This window comes from Limanda limanda, chromosome 8, assembly GCF_963576545.1.
Source record: "Limanda limanda chromosome 8, fLimLim1.1, whole genome shotgun sequence".
NCBI lineage: Eukaryota > Metazoa > Chordata > Actinopteri > Pleuronectiformes > Pleuronectidae > Limanda > Limanda limanda.
This window is the reverse complement of record NC_083643.1, coordinates 24,977,334-24,995,180: the sequence shown is the minus strand read 5'-3', so window position 1 is coordinate 24,995,180 and position 17,847 is coordinate 24,977,334. Positions and strand designations below refer to the sequence as shown.

At 40.4% G+C, this 17,847-nt stretch overlaps 1 protein-coding gene across 1 annotated transcript in view; it reads left to right on the top strand.

The window, feature by feature from the left end:
* Nucleotides 1-17,847, top strand: part of LOC133009352 (calcium-dependent secretion activator 2-like) — a 113,822-nt gene that overhangs the window by 90,379 nt on the left and 5,596 nt on the right. The window contains exons 22-24 of the mRNA XM_061076835.1: nt 297-380; nt 559-591; nt 12,059-12,166. Of these exons, the coding sequence (XP_060932818.1) occupies nt 297-380; nt 559-591; nt 12,059-12,166 (225 nt within the window). The remainder of the gene's footprint in view (nt 1-296; nt 381-558; nt 592-12,058; nt 12,167-17,847) is intronic.

Here is a 17,847-nt window from a genome sequence, read left to right as displayed (position 1 = left end):
AATAATTATCACTAACATTAAGATTCATATTTGTTTTCTTTACATGTTGATCTTACTTGTTTCATTTAATTTCATCTGGATTCTCTTTATTGGTATATGTTTGTCAGTTGGCTTTATGGCCTTTAATAAACACAGAATGTTTCTGAAAAACAAAGGAAAATGTTTTTCAGAAACAAGATGATCAAACAGACTATTTCAACATGTTCCTAATAAAAATAAATCTCTTGAACTTGATGTTGAGCCAAAACCATTCTGATTTTAAAGGGAAAATAAATGCAGTGAATTGTTGTCCACAGTTTGCCGGTGTTTTAGACGGCGTTCTCTCCAAGATCTCAAGATATGACGAAGGGACGTTCTTCTCCTCATTCCTGTCTTTCACAGTGAGTAGCCATGTTTTTGTTCCTGCAAACATAGAGCAGCAAGCTGTCTCTTTCATCACTCACATAGGCAACCTGTTATTTGCTGGAAACCAAATCTTCCCATCTGAACTTCAGTGTCATTCTTCTTCTTCTTCTCCTCCTCCTCCTGCTCCTCCTGCCCCTCCTGTCCCCCTAAAAGGTGAAAGCTGCTGCCAAGTATGTGGAAGTTCCTGTGAGTCTGTCGATCTCTTACTGTTTTATTATTCACCCTGTCGGTCACTTTCATATTTATGTTTCCATCCACACATTAGAAGTGAAAAACGAAGCAGCCTGGAAATGCAAAGCAGCGGCTCTTTGCTCTCCCTCATGGGCTTGTTGTTTTTTTATATATATATATATATATAAATAAGTTTGTCATTACACTGTGTTAAGCATGTGTGAAAAATAAAGAGGGGTTTAATTCCATCTGCAGCTCCAGAACAAAGATCACACAACAAGCCTAATTAATTGCACTCTCCCTCTGAGATGTGTTTTGTTTGAATGTCGGTTTGTGGGCGGCGGCGCTCCGGTGCCGAGCGCTTAATGAACGACGGCGGCGTGGCAAGGATCAGGGGCTGCGGCGGAGAGGAGACGGGTCGTGCACAAAGCATGAGTTGATGTGTCAAGCGATGAGGCGTTAACATCGTTATGTGATGCTGAAGGTGTGAAGAAGAGAGAGGTTCAGTCTCCAGAATTAGATCTCACTAAGATCAGCTGACCCCTCATTTGCTAAAATGATTAACAGCTCAAAATGTACCAAGAACAATTCCTCTGTGATTAGGTTTTTTTTGCACGTTTATCTTTTCTTCTATTCAATATAAATTCTGACAGTTTTTAAAAGCCTCCACTGGGATCATAGATATTTTAAAATCAGTCTCTCAGGCTTTAATCCAAACACATTCGAGGAGCATTTCATCCAAAATGAAAAACTAATAGATTAAAAAGGGAAGTGAAACAATTTTCCATTCTTAGACACAATGGCTAAGCTGTAATTAGATTTATTTGTCGACAATCATTAACAACAAAAAAATCCTTTTGAATGTGACCAAACAGGTTGACACTGAATTATATTTATATTTATTCTAATTACTTCTTTGAATGGTAGTTCCCTGCACCACCTTCCCTCTTTCAGCATATCAAGATATCCAGTGTCCTCGGCAGTTTTGTCAGGGTAGTCGTTGGATGTGTTGACTTTAATGCAACAAACACAATGTAACGTCCTGTCTCATCTTGAATTATCTTGAATTATTGTAATCCCTTTTTCTTTTTTCCACCTGAACCGCTAACTTTCCACAACCTTATATTCATTAGCTCAACATTTTATTAACATGTTTTGTAAATTAAATGAGAAAACTTTCAACGTATGTTTAGTAACGATGAAACTACTGAGAGCAACTGCTTAGCTTAGCATGGAGACTAGAAACCGAAAGGAGAAGTAGATCATCCTTGCAAAAGACACAGGACACAAATATAACCAGACACACAAAAGCACATAATTATTTATGGAACAAAGCAAGACATTATAAAAACAATCACTAAAGATATTCAGTTTAATTTCAAACTTGGCCAGTGGAAATATTGAATGGTTGAACTATTCCTTTAAGGACACGCTAGTTTCCATGAGCATGTGTTGTAGTAGAAGATTATGTTAAAGACATTATCGCAGATTGTAACAACAAGGGTCTGCATGGTTCATTCTCTGATCAACACTTTCCAAAAGGTGGAGAAACTGAGGTTTCAATCACTGCACCTAATTAAAAGCTTCCTATCTTCATATTTATTCATACATTTTTATGATGTGTTTTTAATGGGAATCACAGTTAAGACAGTGTAAATGATGAGGTACATTTTTCCCTTATAGGTTGTTGTAACCAGTCGTGTTGACCTTCTTACATGTGTAGCAAAGCAGTGCCAAGTGCAACAAAGGTGTTTTTGATAGTTTCAGACTAACACAGTTTTTCATCCTCTCCTCCATCGGCCATGTTGTTTAAATAGCAAGTGCACGTGTGCCCATGAGCACCAATGGGCTTGTCTGTCTTAAGATGTGTGATCTGGTGGATTGTTGGTACTTGTTGTCTTGAGTCAGTTGAAAGAGATCAACAAAAACCTGGTCTGAGGTCAGTCGCTCAGTATTTCAATGTCACTTTCAACCTCATTATGAAGACAGTAATGTACAGTTAGACTACCCTATACACACACAGACGATCTGATTTCACTCCAATTGGTTTAATGCATGTTATGCCCAATATACAGTCTATACAGTCTGATTTCAATGAAGCTCCTTTTACAAGAAAACACTAACATCTGGCTTTTGTCTGCAATCGGAATGGATTCTAACAGCATTCACTCGGGAGGCAAATGATAGACATAGGTTTTTATCAGTTCAGGTTCTGATGAACACGTTACTAAGATGGCAAGGTGATAGAGCGCCTCAGTTTTGGGTGAGTTTCTGACATTGAACCATAGACTGTATATAGCATTGAACATAACGCTCCGGGGGAAAGTCCTCTGCTGCACTCTCACCGTGAGCTTTAAAGATCATGCATTCAAACAGTTCAAATCAAGCACATAATTTAACCCCTGTATTTTTCCTTTTGTGACTAAATAAAGGACTAACAGGGCTCTCAAATATTATGTATCAAATTATGGAGATCAATAAAGAATCAAGGGCACAGTTCTTTATTCATAGGAACCCATTCAATTAACATTATGTGTATTAAGTGCAGAGAACTTCTGTGATTTCTCAGCAACTACAGCATTTTATATTGTTCTTTATTGTTTTGTATATAACATTGCGCTTGATAAAACCAAGCCCGAAACAGCAGATGTGAGAACATCCTGCTTTGAGTCATTTAACAGCTGAGGGAAAGAGCAGCACAACCTCACTCAACCTCCCTAATCCTCTGCCCCATAGTACAGACTTCCTCGTCAGCCGCCTCCTCCACCGAAATTATAATGTAACCGCTACCTTGGCCTTTTGGTCTTTTGTGCGGAGGGAACCTGATGCAGGTAAGCCTCTTTTCCAGGTGGCATGAAGTGGGTGGGGGTGGGCTGAGCTGCTTTGCAAGACAGCTCTACCTCGGAAGACGGCTCCTCCCCCTGCACCTTTGACACAAAGAGATGAGGCTTTGAATCTAGAGCTGGATGGTTAGGTGGTTGTTAGGTTAGTTTGGTGGTTGGTTGGGTAGTTCGGTAGTTGGTTGGTAGGTTGGTGGGGTGGATGGTGTTTTTGTGTTTGCAATGGCCTTTGCTTCAGTGAAAACATGTTGGAGGATGGTGCAAGTCATTTTCCAGTCTGGTATGTTGTAGCTCATTCAGGCATTAACTGGCAGTTAAGCGCATGCAAGCATTTTTGTATTATTATTTTTACGTCATCTTCCTCATGAAATGTGTGCATCATTTCGGGATGAGCAGCAGCTTGTCTCTGCCACTGTAACATTAACTGATGTCAACTTCCAGATTTTTGGAATCAGATTTTGGAATACATTTTGGAATACATTTGAAGCATTTACTTCAAGTGTATCTACTGTTGCTTTGTGTAATGCACCATGTTACTGGCTTTTACAAGAGATCTGCCTTGCCCAATATTACTGATATAAGACAAATCCTTCATGTAAAATACATTGCCACCTAGTGGCTCGGCATGCTCGTTTGATCACCTGTAGTCGTTTTTGTGTTCCTGTTTTTATTTAACTTTTTTCTAATAGTTTTTATTCTTATTTTTGCATTAGTTGCACTTTATATATTTCATGTTTCCATTTTAATTTCCTGTTTGATCTGATTATGATATCACCTGGTTTCCAGGTGTATTTGTCATATTGTTTACAGCCTCCTCAGCTGAAGCAAGGACTTCCCTAGAAGACGACCAGTAACTGCATCAGTCCCCTTCCCTCACAGTCCTGATCAAGAGATTTTAAATCTCTCACTGAAGGTTTAGATGAAATTGAAGTGATAAAATAATTTAACTTCAACCAAACCTTCAGTGCAGGTCGGTACTTGTGGTGAAGTGTTTTAAAATTACACAACTGATAGTGAAAAGCATTGGAGAGGATCAGTGTGTGTCTCACACATTGACTCACACGTGTTGACGTGTTCACGCCTGTACAGCCAAGATACAACTGACTGACAAGCCACACATGCTCATATCAAGCAGAAACACAAACATTGGAAGAGTTATCACCATGACTGGCTCTACACCATCTTTAACACAACACTATCCCGCAGGGCCGTTTCCAAGCTGTCTGGGGCCCAAATCATCAGACAAAATCATAATAACTGAGGAAACATCCCCACATATATGTTTAAATGTTATTTGCATCACCTTTGCCATGTTTACAACTTGCGTCCACAAAACTCATTGGACTGCGTTTTAGTCTGGGCCAACAGAAACAAGGACTCTGATCCCTGCATTCTCTTCCTGATTGCCATTGGTGGTCCTCATTTATATCATTTTCTGTAACCAAGCAACCAACTGCAGAGTAGAAAATCTGCTTCCTGTTCACACCTGCACACTCATGACCAGTGTTTGTTAATGGTCATGTGAGATGTGTTTTCACAAGTGTAAGCATTGATGGAGATTATTACTGATATGAAGCTAAAGCGTCTGTCTGGGCAGAGACCATTTTAGTGTTCTGGAGGTGTGGGGCGTCGGGAGAGGGGGGGGGGTCCATACCTTGACTTTGTTAATACCTATGTTCACTGTTTGAGTCTCACCAAGGATTGTGTAAAAAAAAAAAAAAGTCCTCCCAAAAATCAATTATTGGAGATGAAAACACTGAACCTGCAAATCCCTCACACTCAAAATGTATCATCTCTTAATGTTGGTATCACGACTCAGCATATTGTATTAATCAACACATTCATACATTTATATATACCTCACAGCCTTTGTATTTGAGAGATTTAAAATATCATGTTTCATATGTGAAAACATGAGACCTTTCAGAATTGATTGATTGATTAATTGATTTTTTTTTTTTTATTCAGTCATCATCCATTGTACAACAATTGTTAAGTGTAAACAAAGTCTAATCAATCTTTACAATTTATATTGACTGGAAAGGTTAAGGTAGGAGCAATTTCTTATATATGCGTAGAAGTGATATTTTGTATTTTACCATCATAAATGGTTGTTTTAAATGACGTGCAAGTACTCAACATGCACCTGGCAGACATTGAAATTAATCCAGTTTGCAAAATTACCTGGCATTTCACTGCCCTCCTTCCTTTCCCCGTCCTCTGCTAACCTCTCCTCCCTCCCCCACTTCAATCCTCACTCCCTTCCTGTCTGGCGCAAAACTCTGCTTTGTTTTATACTCAAGTTTTGTTTTGTTTTTTGTTTTTTTATGGTCATACATTGACGAGCATCCAGGCGGCCATTATCCAGGCGGGAAGGGGATTAATGATGTTTGGCTACAAGTGAAGAAACAGTGAAGGAAACAAAACAAGCAGAGAGCAGAGCGTGACAAGAGTGCTGAGCTGCTTGTATGTGTTTTTTTTTCTTTCTGTCAGTCTTTGTTACCTCTCGTGTTAAAGTCTTAATCTGGCTGGCTGGAACTGTGCCGGCATCTCCCAACTGTCAGACTGCTTTGTCACCTCGTCAGGACTAGAGAAAGGAGAGGTAAATGACTGAGACTAGCCTTAAGGGGATGGAAGGGGGGAAATTGATGTTTCAAGTGACAACAGGGGTAGTGATATGTTGCCAGTGGCTCAGACACACACACACACACACAAAAACACATACACACACCTTAATGTTGCGAAACAGATTTTTCTCTCACTTGCACAGTTTTTTTTTCATTTTTGATAAACTGATTTTAATCATTAACTCTCCACCAGACACTTTCCGCCGCGGCAGCCTCCATTCTTCTGTTTTAAGATGTTTGTACCTGGCTCCCGTTTAACCATGAGACCAATCTGTGAAGACTGAAATTTGCGAACCATTCAGGTTCTTTCACAGAAAACTGATCAAACTATTTCTTTATGGGGCTGTCTGTGTCCCTGCAAACACAAACTATTTGCATAAAGTTTTAAGAATACCTATGTGTACTAAGGGAAACTAAGGGACCTTAAGCAAACCATGAAAAGCAGCCACACGCCATTAGGACACTGACAATTGGAAATACAGTGCAGTTGGATATTCCTATTCTCAAGTCAGATTAATGCTGGATTCTCTGGGCTGCACAAATGATGGGTCACCTGGAGAAGGGATGTTGCGTTTTGGCCCATCTCTATAAACAGCTCCAGCTTTAGAATCTAACTCATTGAAAGAAGATGGATCCTTCTTTCTTGTAGGATTTGTAGAGATAAACTCGATCCATTGACTGAGCTGTGCAAACAAAGGCCGTAGCCTTTATGTGACTGCAGGTCATAATGGTAAACATCAGTTCTGACTCTGTGGTCTTCTAGCACTCTTAGGTAGGGTCCTATAGCATACACCATTTCAAAGATGAACCTAAACAGGTAGTACTGGATAAATCTGGAAGGGGTTGATTTCTTTGTCTGAGCCTCAAAGTGGTCCTTGGCCTTCTAGGCAGGTCATACACTGTCTATAACAAACACCATGTATAGACCAGAAGTAGTTCACAGCTTTATCTGGTGTCAGGACATTTCGGGCCAAGGGTGAATGACTTTGTATTATCATAACCCCATGTCAACTGTGCACCACTTGATGAGTTAAAACAGGTGCATGGTTTTGATTTTTCGAGTTTGAGAGCAGTACTTGTTGTTTTCACATTCAGATTTTTTTACACTTTCTCGCAAATACCCCCTGCTACTGCTTAAATTTGCTCTGCTTGTTCTCAAACTGTGTGCTTGGACAGATCAATCCAGGAGCAGAGGAAAAGGTCTGAGAGCATTGGAGAAATCGGAGAGCAGTTTTGCACATGGATACAGAGAGTCAGCGTGAGGAGAAGAGCTGAAGCCTGAGCGCAGGAAATCTGAGTGCAAGCACACAATTTAAACACGATCAGAGCAAATCCAAGCACAAGCAGGGAATATTTGCAGTGTTTTGAGTGAAAACATTACAAAATCTGAATGTGAAATTAAAAGGTCCTGCTCTCAAATGGAAAGAACACACTCTTGAGATAGGATAGGACAAAAAAAACATAGATGGGGAAGCAAGCAGACAAGTGCAAGTAAATCCATGCATTGGGAACATGAGGAATATAAAAGAATGAGGCATGTTTAAGACCTGCATTATGAAAGCTTATTTACAGCTGCTGCCTGAAGGTCATATGGGCTTGTTGTGGTGGTAACCTAGAAAATGAACTGGTGGACACTAGTGGGGAAGCAGTGGTGAGGGAGAACGCTTCTCAGCCGTCAATCAGGCCAGAATCTTGAGGACAGGGCTAAAGAACTGTTGGACAAGAACTCAAGGACTGGAAGGAGTTCTGATCAGTCATGAATGGGTCCAACAGTTTGTATTTACCGCTGAATTATTGCTCAATAATGACCTTGAAGATGTTCATGAAGGATCAACATTGGCAGCATTCCAGAAATCCTTTCTGAATGGAAAACATTCTAGAAATGATTGGAAGAAACAGTTTTGAAATGTATCTACATTTACATGGGTCTGACCTGAAAGTGTCAACAGATCAGAGAGAACATGACAAGTATCGTAACAAACCCAGTAACCCACACATGGTTTATTCTCATCAAGGTTTCCGCAATGTCAGACTCTCCTCTTGCTCCAGAGGACTATGAGGAACCTGACAGGCCTGTCAATCACTGGGCCTGGGCCTCCCTCTCTTTCTGGATGAATGTAACACTCACACAACCTCTTCATTCCCTACACACATACACACCAGATGCCCCTGCAGCCATGTGACCCCACTTTAACCTCTGGTATCTGCAGGTTTTCACGACCAGCAGTCCATCTGAATTACAGCTCAGCAACTGTGACTGATCTCCGTCTGTCACTCGCTGTTAGAGGCCTGTGAAGCAGCTGCTGGGACTGTTTTTATCCACAGTTTTATATCTGTCAGAGAGGTTATGGGTTATCTTATATTTGACGCTTCAAGGAATCCTCACATTGGAGTAGTTGCGACCAGAGAATGGTTGGTGCTTTTAATTGAAAAGCGCATTAATTAATTGTCAAAACAGTTGCCAATAAAATTTCCATCAGTCAACTAACTGATGAATCAACTTATTTTTTCACCTCTGTTATACTATGTGTGTGGGTGTGTGTATTCACACATGGATCTAAGTGCCAACTGCATGGACATGACTGTACCAACACTGGCAAATGACACAATTTACATCAAGCATGACCTCACACACCCTCCAAACTATGGGAATTTTGTTGTACATTTTTACTAAAGATCAGTCACTTAAGAATCACAAAATGTCCTTGCAAACAAATGAATTCAAAAGGCTCTGCAGTGGACAAGGGTTTTCATCAGCTCCAGCTCTGATCAGCAGTGATGGAAACACGACACTCGGGTGAATGCACTAATTTGGCAAGACAACGAGGAGAGAGGGTTCGTCAGTTTTTGGTGCATTGTGAAGTCCAACATGATTCACCAGGGGAATCAAACCGAGGCGAACTCTTCCAAAGGGAAGGGATCAATCACATTTTTTTAATGGGCCTTTACACATTTATATAAATAGTATACCTGCGAATTTTGTTATTAAAGAAGTATAATGTAGTGGAGTGGCAACTGGCATTGAGTTCCCCTGCTCGTCCACTTTCCCACTGCTGCCTCTTTGCTTGTCAAATCACAAACTCAAATTAAGGCTCATGATGCTATGATGTGATGGAGTTTACTGCCGTGATCTGTTTTTTCCCTCCAGCATTGGCAAGTTGGTTTAGCAACAGTTGCAAAAACCAGTTTGTAACCTACCTCTTGCCCTTAAGTAAAGCCAAAAGGTCTCTAGGTTTCTTGAGGCTCCATATCCGTGTTTTTCCACGGGGGAACTGACGGGCCATGCTCAGCGGCACTGGCCCCCCGGGGCCGACAACATGCAGGCTCAGAGGAAACAGGCGTGAAAGATGTCAAAGCAATTACAATAAGCATTACAGTTGTAATCTCCCCTGACAACAGGGAGTGTGAATGAACAGGGCTTTACCCACTTGTCTTGCCTCTGGCCTCTCCCCGCCGACCAAACCACTGCTTCCACAGCAGTTAACGTTTCCTCCGCTGCAGCAGCTCCAGCAGCTTCTTGTTACTCGCAGCACAGAGAAAGTAGATTATTTGTTCTTCTTTTCACCCGGCGAGCAGCAGGTGATGCTGAATGTCTGCTCCCTGTGTTGTTGTAGTGTAAACTAGTGTTATCCCTGACAAAAACACAGACAGACACATGCAGAGCCCTGTAGATATCTGTGGGGGAATTCTTTCAAATAAACCAACGCATTGCATTACATAGTTTTTTGTGAATTATACCACAGTTCTAACAATTTTGCTATTTACACACAGTGATTTACAGATTGTTCCATCTAATCACAATACATATTTGTTTACATTGAAACCAATGCTTGAATTTGGCTGGCAGCCTACTTACTAGATCCTCTGATCTTTACCACCAGGAGCAGCTGTGATTTGTAAGACTGAGTTATGCTTGAAATGGTAGAAAATCGAAATCACCGGAGCATTAACACAAATAGATTTAATGCTTTTCTCTATTTTATGTCATCATGATATGAAAATATTTTTGTTTCTGACTCTTTGTTGGCCTCTCTCTAAAGACATGCCCTTGGACAGGAAATTGGGACAGCCTTTTTTTTAAACAGTTTTCTTACATTTTACAGATGAATGATTATCAATTAATGTGTTAATTTCAGCCCTATAAATAGATTTGTATATATTAAAAAAATGCAAAGCTTGCATCCTTTAATTATATGATATATTTTCTGTTCTACTCCTTCATTATTTTAAAACCAATGAGTTGTACAAATTGTTATTCTAAGTTTATATTTACTTTTCAGGAATTACTTGACGTTATTCCCTGAATGTGTATTTTTAGTGAATGTCAAAGTATTTCCACACATCTCAGGATCATAATGTGTTTAACGAGTGTGGCACAGGCCAAAGAGAAGGTGACAGTGCTCCTCATTTAAGGGAAGTAATTAATTCATTTAAGAGATTTGTACGATTGACCTTGAAATATTTATCATGGTGCAACCAAGAGTTGAACTCCAACAGAGGCAGATTGACCTGGTAGTATCTGGGGGTTGTATCCCAGAGCAGCAAACATTTGGACTGAAGGTTTTCTTTTCATACAGAATGTGTTGATCTTTTGAACGTTTTTGTCCATTTGTTTAATCTAGACACATGAAGAAAAGCATAACTTTATTTCCTTCGTTCCCCCAGATCTGTGGTCATGAAGTTCCACCATGAGTGTTGCAACTAAGAGCACTTGTTTTCATTGAAAGAAAATGTGTGACCGCTCTCATATTAAGGGTTTGTCTACAGAGATCTTGGTCACTGTTTTGTAAAGATAAATGTATTCAGAAATATGTAAAATCGCATCAGTTTTGACACGTTAGTGGTTGTCAAGCTCTGAAGTGATTCTTTCTTTAATCCACAGTGACTCAGACCCTCTGCACACCCGCAAACCTCCACAGTTACATCTCAAAATTTGAAACCTGATTTGTAATTTTAAATATGGACTATGGGCCCAATGACTGTGTGGGGCTTCTTGTTGATGACTGACTCATTGCTCTGTGGACCCCCAACCCTCGGAAACTCTGTAGTCCTCCTTCAAAAGCTATAATCAGATATCTAATATATTTATAATGACAAGAAGGAGGAAAAGGCAAGAGCAAAACCGCACATTTGCTGTGTAATGGCAACAATCAATCATTGTAAAGGCTTCATTAAAAACAGTCACGATCAGCTCTGCCAGCGTCCTTCTTCTTTTCTGGCCTTATATGCATTGTTTGTGCAAAGAGGCAACTACTGTACAGACGAGAATACAGTACATGAACCATGCTGACAGATGTATACACATCAGACATTTACTCTTATTCAGAGTACCCACATCAGTCATCACGGAAAACCTTGATTCATTGACTGTAGATCTTCATGCCAACAGAGAAACCAGACAGCTCAGAGTGAACCTGGGGGTTTGATCCATTAGTACAGTTACCCAGTAGTAAATAAAATACAACATACAACATAAAGACAATTGGAGCTTTATAGAAATTGAACATGATGGAAACAGTCCAGTCAATGATGATGATTGGTTTTTAATTTCCCTGTAAAGCTCTGGCTGTGTGTGATGTGGCCAGTGAGACAGAGGTGTGAGAGTCGGGCTATAGGAAACATGACTCATCTCAGAAACAATGAAGAAAGAAACCCTCAGTGAGAGTCGGCATTGACTTACAGAAGATTTCTGAAGTGATGCCAGTACGTTCATTGTTGAATGTTCTCCCTGTTGCCATTGTCTGTTCCATCGTACTGTCTGAAAAACCCTTCTGCTAAATGTAAGGCTCAACTGTTGTTCTGAATGTGTGCAGAGGTCATCATGTTCACAGGCTGTCTACACTCCCGTGGGGTTGTAACATGGCTGAGGAGACATGTGCATGATCAATGCCAGCCATGTTCACATTTTCAACATCAAGCTGAACAAACTGCCTGCTCTGCATGTGTGAGACTTCTCTGTGTTCAGCATCCACGCTCCTCATGTCCTCAGTCCTCTCTCTGCCCTCTCCCCTTCAGAAACCTGGGATGGATCTGGCCGACACCTACATCACCTTCATACGGCAGAACCAGGACGTCCTCCGAGACCGCGTCAATGACGAGGTCTACGTCGAGGATGTTTTTGAAGTAAGTAAAATCCAATATCTGTTTGAACCTCTCGTCAGCTGGCTGTTAACTCTTCTTTATTTGATCTCGAAGAAATAAAAACACAAAAAAACGCCTACGATCACGGCCTCATCAGACAGAAGGAGAATTTCTTCTCACACAGATGAACATGGAAACACAGGAGATTGTTTCTCAAGATAGCTCAGCTGTGATTTGATGATACGCTGTCATATGCTTTAAAAACACATTTTCAAACCCATTCAAGCACAAATACAGATACGTTCCCACTGGTTTTAACATCTCCATCCCAGCTGAACACATCATACCAGGATTTCACTTTTCTGCACTCAAGCTCTCAGCTCTTTCCGACACTAATCAGTTTTTTACTTACCTTTCAGTTTCATTTTGTTCCCCAAACACATTCACACATCCTTGTCTACTGCGGTACTTACCTTTACTGTGGCGCCCGACAGTTGATGTTGTCGTCCTCTATCTGATCTTGTTTCCTTTTCATCTAACAACTCAGTGATAAAACAAAACCTCTCAGCGGGAAACGTGTTTATCCTGTGGATATTTACGTATTTACTCCAAACCACTGATATGAGTCTGCTCTCGACCTGTGCCTGTTTATTTAAACGTAATTAGGTGAAGTGTACGATGAGGCAGGCCTTAGGATATTACCATTCCTTCTTTTTATTAGATCAGTTCTGTGATACTCTATGCAGTGAGGTTCTACATTCAAAGATTGGGAGAAGTTCCCATTGCTCACTGGGTTGCAGCAGCAGTACCTCCAAATTGCCATGTGTTTTCCATTAGAACAGCTGGTCCTGTACACAGGTTGGAAGCTGTCAATGAGGGAATGTATTGCATCCTCCAGGCGAAGCTCATCCCTTACAGGAAAATATAAACAGAGAGAGAGACTTGGGTTGTGTCCGAAATCACCCACTCATTCACCTACCCCTTCTCTACTATATAAGGTATTCTATATAGAGCACTATATAGTGAGCTGATCCGAAAAAAGAAAAAAATGCTTTCAAAAACTTCTCAGTGATTTTCTCTGCGCTAGTAGTGATGTTATTGTTGAAGGATTGTAACGTACAACAACAACAACATTGTCGGCCCCGACAAAATCTGCAATGCTGCGTCTATGAACAGCTTCAAAACACTCAGTTAACACTCAACCCGGCCATTAGTGCAGTTTATTTCTGTCCTGTTTTATGCAAATTATTTTCTTTTCTCTTTTTGACCCCACTGACACATGTTATGCGTCCTTGGGTCTTGAAAGGCGCTATATAAATTCATGTTATTATTATTATGAATGTGGATTTCTCCTGAGGCTGCAGATGGTGGAGTCACAATCTGGGGTCAAAAGCATGAATCCATGGACTAAACCTGCCTTGTGTCAACAGTCCGGGCTGCTGCTGGTGCTGGTGGGGTGATGATGTGAACAACCCTTTCTTGACACAGTTTTAGCTCTAATTACCAATCAAGCCTCTCAGCATTCTATGTGCAGCAGATAAATGTGCAGAAGCCATTCAAGCAATCAACACATCCCTCAGACGCATGTAGAATTCCCATCTCCTTTAGCCAGGCCACAAATGTGAATGCATCCATTTTGATTATCTAAATGCCAAGGTTCTGCCGTACTCCAGTTCAGTCCAGCTGTTTGTGCTCAAATAAAAAAAAGATCTGTCAACAAACAAACCCAACACAGCTCCGCTGTCAGGGCAACAGGAGATCATGGTGATGGACACTTGAAGCTGTTGTCTGAATAGTGAAGGGGCCACCAGTGTGAATAATGACGATCATTTAAATGTCAATTTAGGAAAAATCTACCTGCAGCAGGTAAACATCAAACACATTAGGATCGGGGGGTTGACTTATTTGAATAGGGTTAGTAAAGAGTCGGTACCGGAATGAATCACGACACAGCTTAGTGCCTGAGCTCTGTACTGAAATAGTTTATCTGATTACAGGCAACATTATATCACAGCATGTGTCCAGTTAACAGTACACTTTACTGGTGATAACACACTCTCTAAATGGCTCTGGCAGCACGTAACGTCAGCCCACAGTTAGCTAGTAGTAACCTCAAGTCAACGCAACGACAAAAATCCTAAAGTGTAACACTCTGAAGTGTGACTGTATTTCACATGAAAGGATTGTGACACTGGGAAGTGCAGCAAATGTCTGAGCAGCAGCCGAGATTGGACTGGAGTACTTTGCTGTATTAAGCACTGGTGCTGTTATCTAGTTATAATTATTATGGTTCGGTAAGGTTTTATACATGTAATTTTGTTAGGTAAAGAGGATTGCACTCATTGTTATTTGTATATTTAAGTTGAGTACACTTAACTGTTAACAGCAAAAAAATTAAATTTAAATATTTTATAATGTTTGAGGAAAAACAGGCACTTTGAGTGTCATTTTGAGCTTCTTTAATTTTTAGGTTCTGGTATGAAATATACCCAAAGATAACCAAGTCTATATCTGGTGAGTTGCTTTAACAACACACAGCTTCATATATAAAAACTATGTATATAGCTTGTCAGATTATAACAGAAGTGTCATAATCTGAAATCTAGATTTTCTATTTTAATACCTGATTGTATCTTTAGCCAAGTTTCCATCCAAATGTGATGCAAATTTAAAACAAATTAAAATGAAGGAAAATGCTAATTCACTGACATTCCCTTCCACTACTATCTTGGATGTTTGCGGTAGACTCATCAACATAAAACAGTTGCTGGCACTTATTCTTTGGTTGGGCACAGCAAGATGATACAATTGATAGAGCGCCAGTGAAACCTCAAATGAAAACTATTTGGAAACCCCGATGTAGATAAAACATGGGTGTTTGACTTGTAACTATTTGAGGAAGATTACAGTCTTAGTCTGAGTGATGTTTGAAACACATCATCGTGATTTAGTTTGCTTCCATTGACCTTTGTCATATTACATTTTTATATCAACTTTTCAATTCAGCCAAGCGTAAAAAATATTTGGGGGATATTTCAGCTTTTACAAAACAGAGTTCCTGGAATTTACTTAAATGTCATATGTGAATAATAACAGGTTGAGGGAAAGACACTTAATATATCAAGCTGGCAAATGTGACATTAAGGTTTTAAGGTATATGAGTTCTTATCATAAGAGAGTGAAAATCATGTGACGTGCCCTCAGCTGATGAAAATCCAAATTGAGCTCACAGTCAGTTGTTTATACTGTTGGTGTGGAGTTCAATTCTCCAGGTTGGAGCAGCAGCAGCAGGTCATATCGAGGCCAAAAACACCGACTGCTTCTGTTGACCTGTTTATCACTTAGGAAACATGAGCGCTGCCGGCTCGTTCTGTGGGAGCTGAAAACACACCTTTTCATCCATCTATCAATCCATCCACCCCACGCTGTCCGTTTGCTTCACTGACCACCCCCCTCCAAGATTCAGATTTAAAAGAATATTTTAGTGCAGTGTTGTCAAACACGCCTCAGCTCACTGGTGCGAGTCAATGCCGCGGACATGGCGGCTCAGACCTTGGTACACATTAGCAGCACGGAGCAGAGCGATGGATTTCTGCCACCTGCCGCCTCCTCTGAGGGTTTGGGGTGATGTGGCTGAGACTCGGGCTGTGTCGCGCTGATTTATGTGTGTGTGTTTGAAGAGGGGTGTTTGAGAAGAATGAATCTAATGGAGCTCAGAAGCGCCCAGTCATGCACCAGAGGGGGAGGTGACGGCGGGGCTTTGAAGTGTCTCCGCTCAGCCCTTGTATCCGACACACACACACATACACACACACACACCTGGACACACGCATGCAGTTTGTGTGCAACAATGAAAAACCAAATCCTGTGATAGCAGCAGCATCAGGCCTCCTGCCAGCAGCATTATGGGCACGCAATCATCTTGTTTCCGTGCGTCTGGGCGAGTCAGAGTCAAATTCATTTACGACGCCTTTTCTTTAAACACAAGGTTTGTCGACACCAATGTTTTAAAGAAGAAGAAAGAGGCTGATACGGCGAGTGATAGAACGAGGACGAGGACGGGGGACGTCAGCACGCAGCTGTGAACATGTTCATGATTTTCTTTCTCTGCGTGTGCATGCTCACATACGCCTGTCTGTCTATTTGTGTACAAGTGCTCCCCTGGGAACGTCTTTGTGTCTCTCTGGATGAGAAGTGTGATACATTCACACACTCACACACACATTAGGAGCCAAATCACCTTGATGAAGCAGCCGAGATGAATGTTAATATGAAGAAAAAATTGTTGATCTCATTTGAAACATTTCTTTAAAAACATCACATCAGTAAAAGGGCATAATTTAATCCCTCCTGAAAAACCAACATTTTATTATATTTTTTTGTCACTGCAGTTATATTTAGATTCAGTGAGTTTGTAATTTTAAAGATTTGTATATATTTGTGCCATAACCAGAGCATTTGTCAAGTTTGAATGATGTCTGTACTGTTCCACCATCAGGGATCCACCCCCCTGTTTATCATAGATATTTTTTCTGATAGGACTCAAGTAGACCCCCCCCCCCCCTTCCCTCCTTCCAACATATTCCCTCCATCTGTTTTCACTCTTGTCCTCTAATCGGCTCAATTAAGGAGCGCCATCGTACTCAATTTACACAACAGTTAGCACAGCTCACGAGGAAGCCGTCAGGCAGCTGATTAGTCGCTTTGAGGAAACTCGCCTCCCACAGACCCAAAGAAGTGTTCAACAGAGGAGAAGGAGGGTTAGAAAGAAGGAAATCAGAAGAAATCATCACAGGAGCAGGGAATATCAGCCATTCATTTCCACATCCTCAAGCGTCTGTTAACACAGAGCGTGAAGCGCTTGTGAGGCAAGCTGAAAACTCAAATCCCCACACTGAAATATTTAATTTGGTAAATGATGAGAGGATGAGGAAGTCAATTGTTCAGGTGGAATGGCTGAAACTGTTCCACTGATTTATCTACACTACACATATTTAATATACAAGAGAAAAAAAGTATACTGCACACAAACCAATAAAAAGCATTAAAACTGTGCGCAAGCAACAAATATAAATAATATAATATAAATATAATATATAAAATAAATATAATTCACATTATTTAATTGCATTGGTGTACATTTTTGAAGTTGTATTTCTTCTCTTTTTATAATTTATTATATCAGGGACCCTGTCTCTTAAAAGTTCCATTTATATACGGCTAAAATACTATATATTTAACGCACACAACTGTCGCAGCAAACATTGGAATTCACATCCTCAGTCTGGTCTCTGGATTCTAGGCAACAAAAAGTCTTCAGTTAAGATCCTGGAAAGAGGGTCAGATGAAACTAAGCAGGTTGTTTTAGAAGTGACTTGAACTTTTTCTGTAGTAAACAAGAGAAGAATATTTCACTAAACTTATTTAGACATTCAATTTTGTATGTTTAGCTGACACTTAATAACTTTGACTAAGTGGAAAACTACTTTATTACTTTAATGGAGACTGCGGGGAGGAGGTCAGAGATCTTTCTCACAATATATGGAATCAAATATTTGTCTGACCCCTGAATGATTGCGGATGTGTATTGGCTTTTGTCAAGTACATGAAAGACCTTTCGACTGTTTTTCTCTATTAAATTGGAAGGTAATTACAGTCCTTGTCAGAGGGAAATTAAGTCCATCAGCAGCTCCTGAAGCAGATCTTAATATTACAGGTCATTA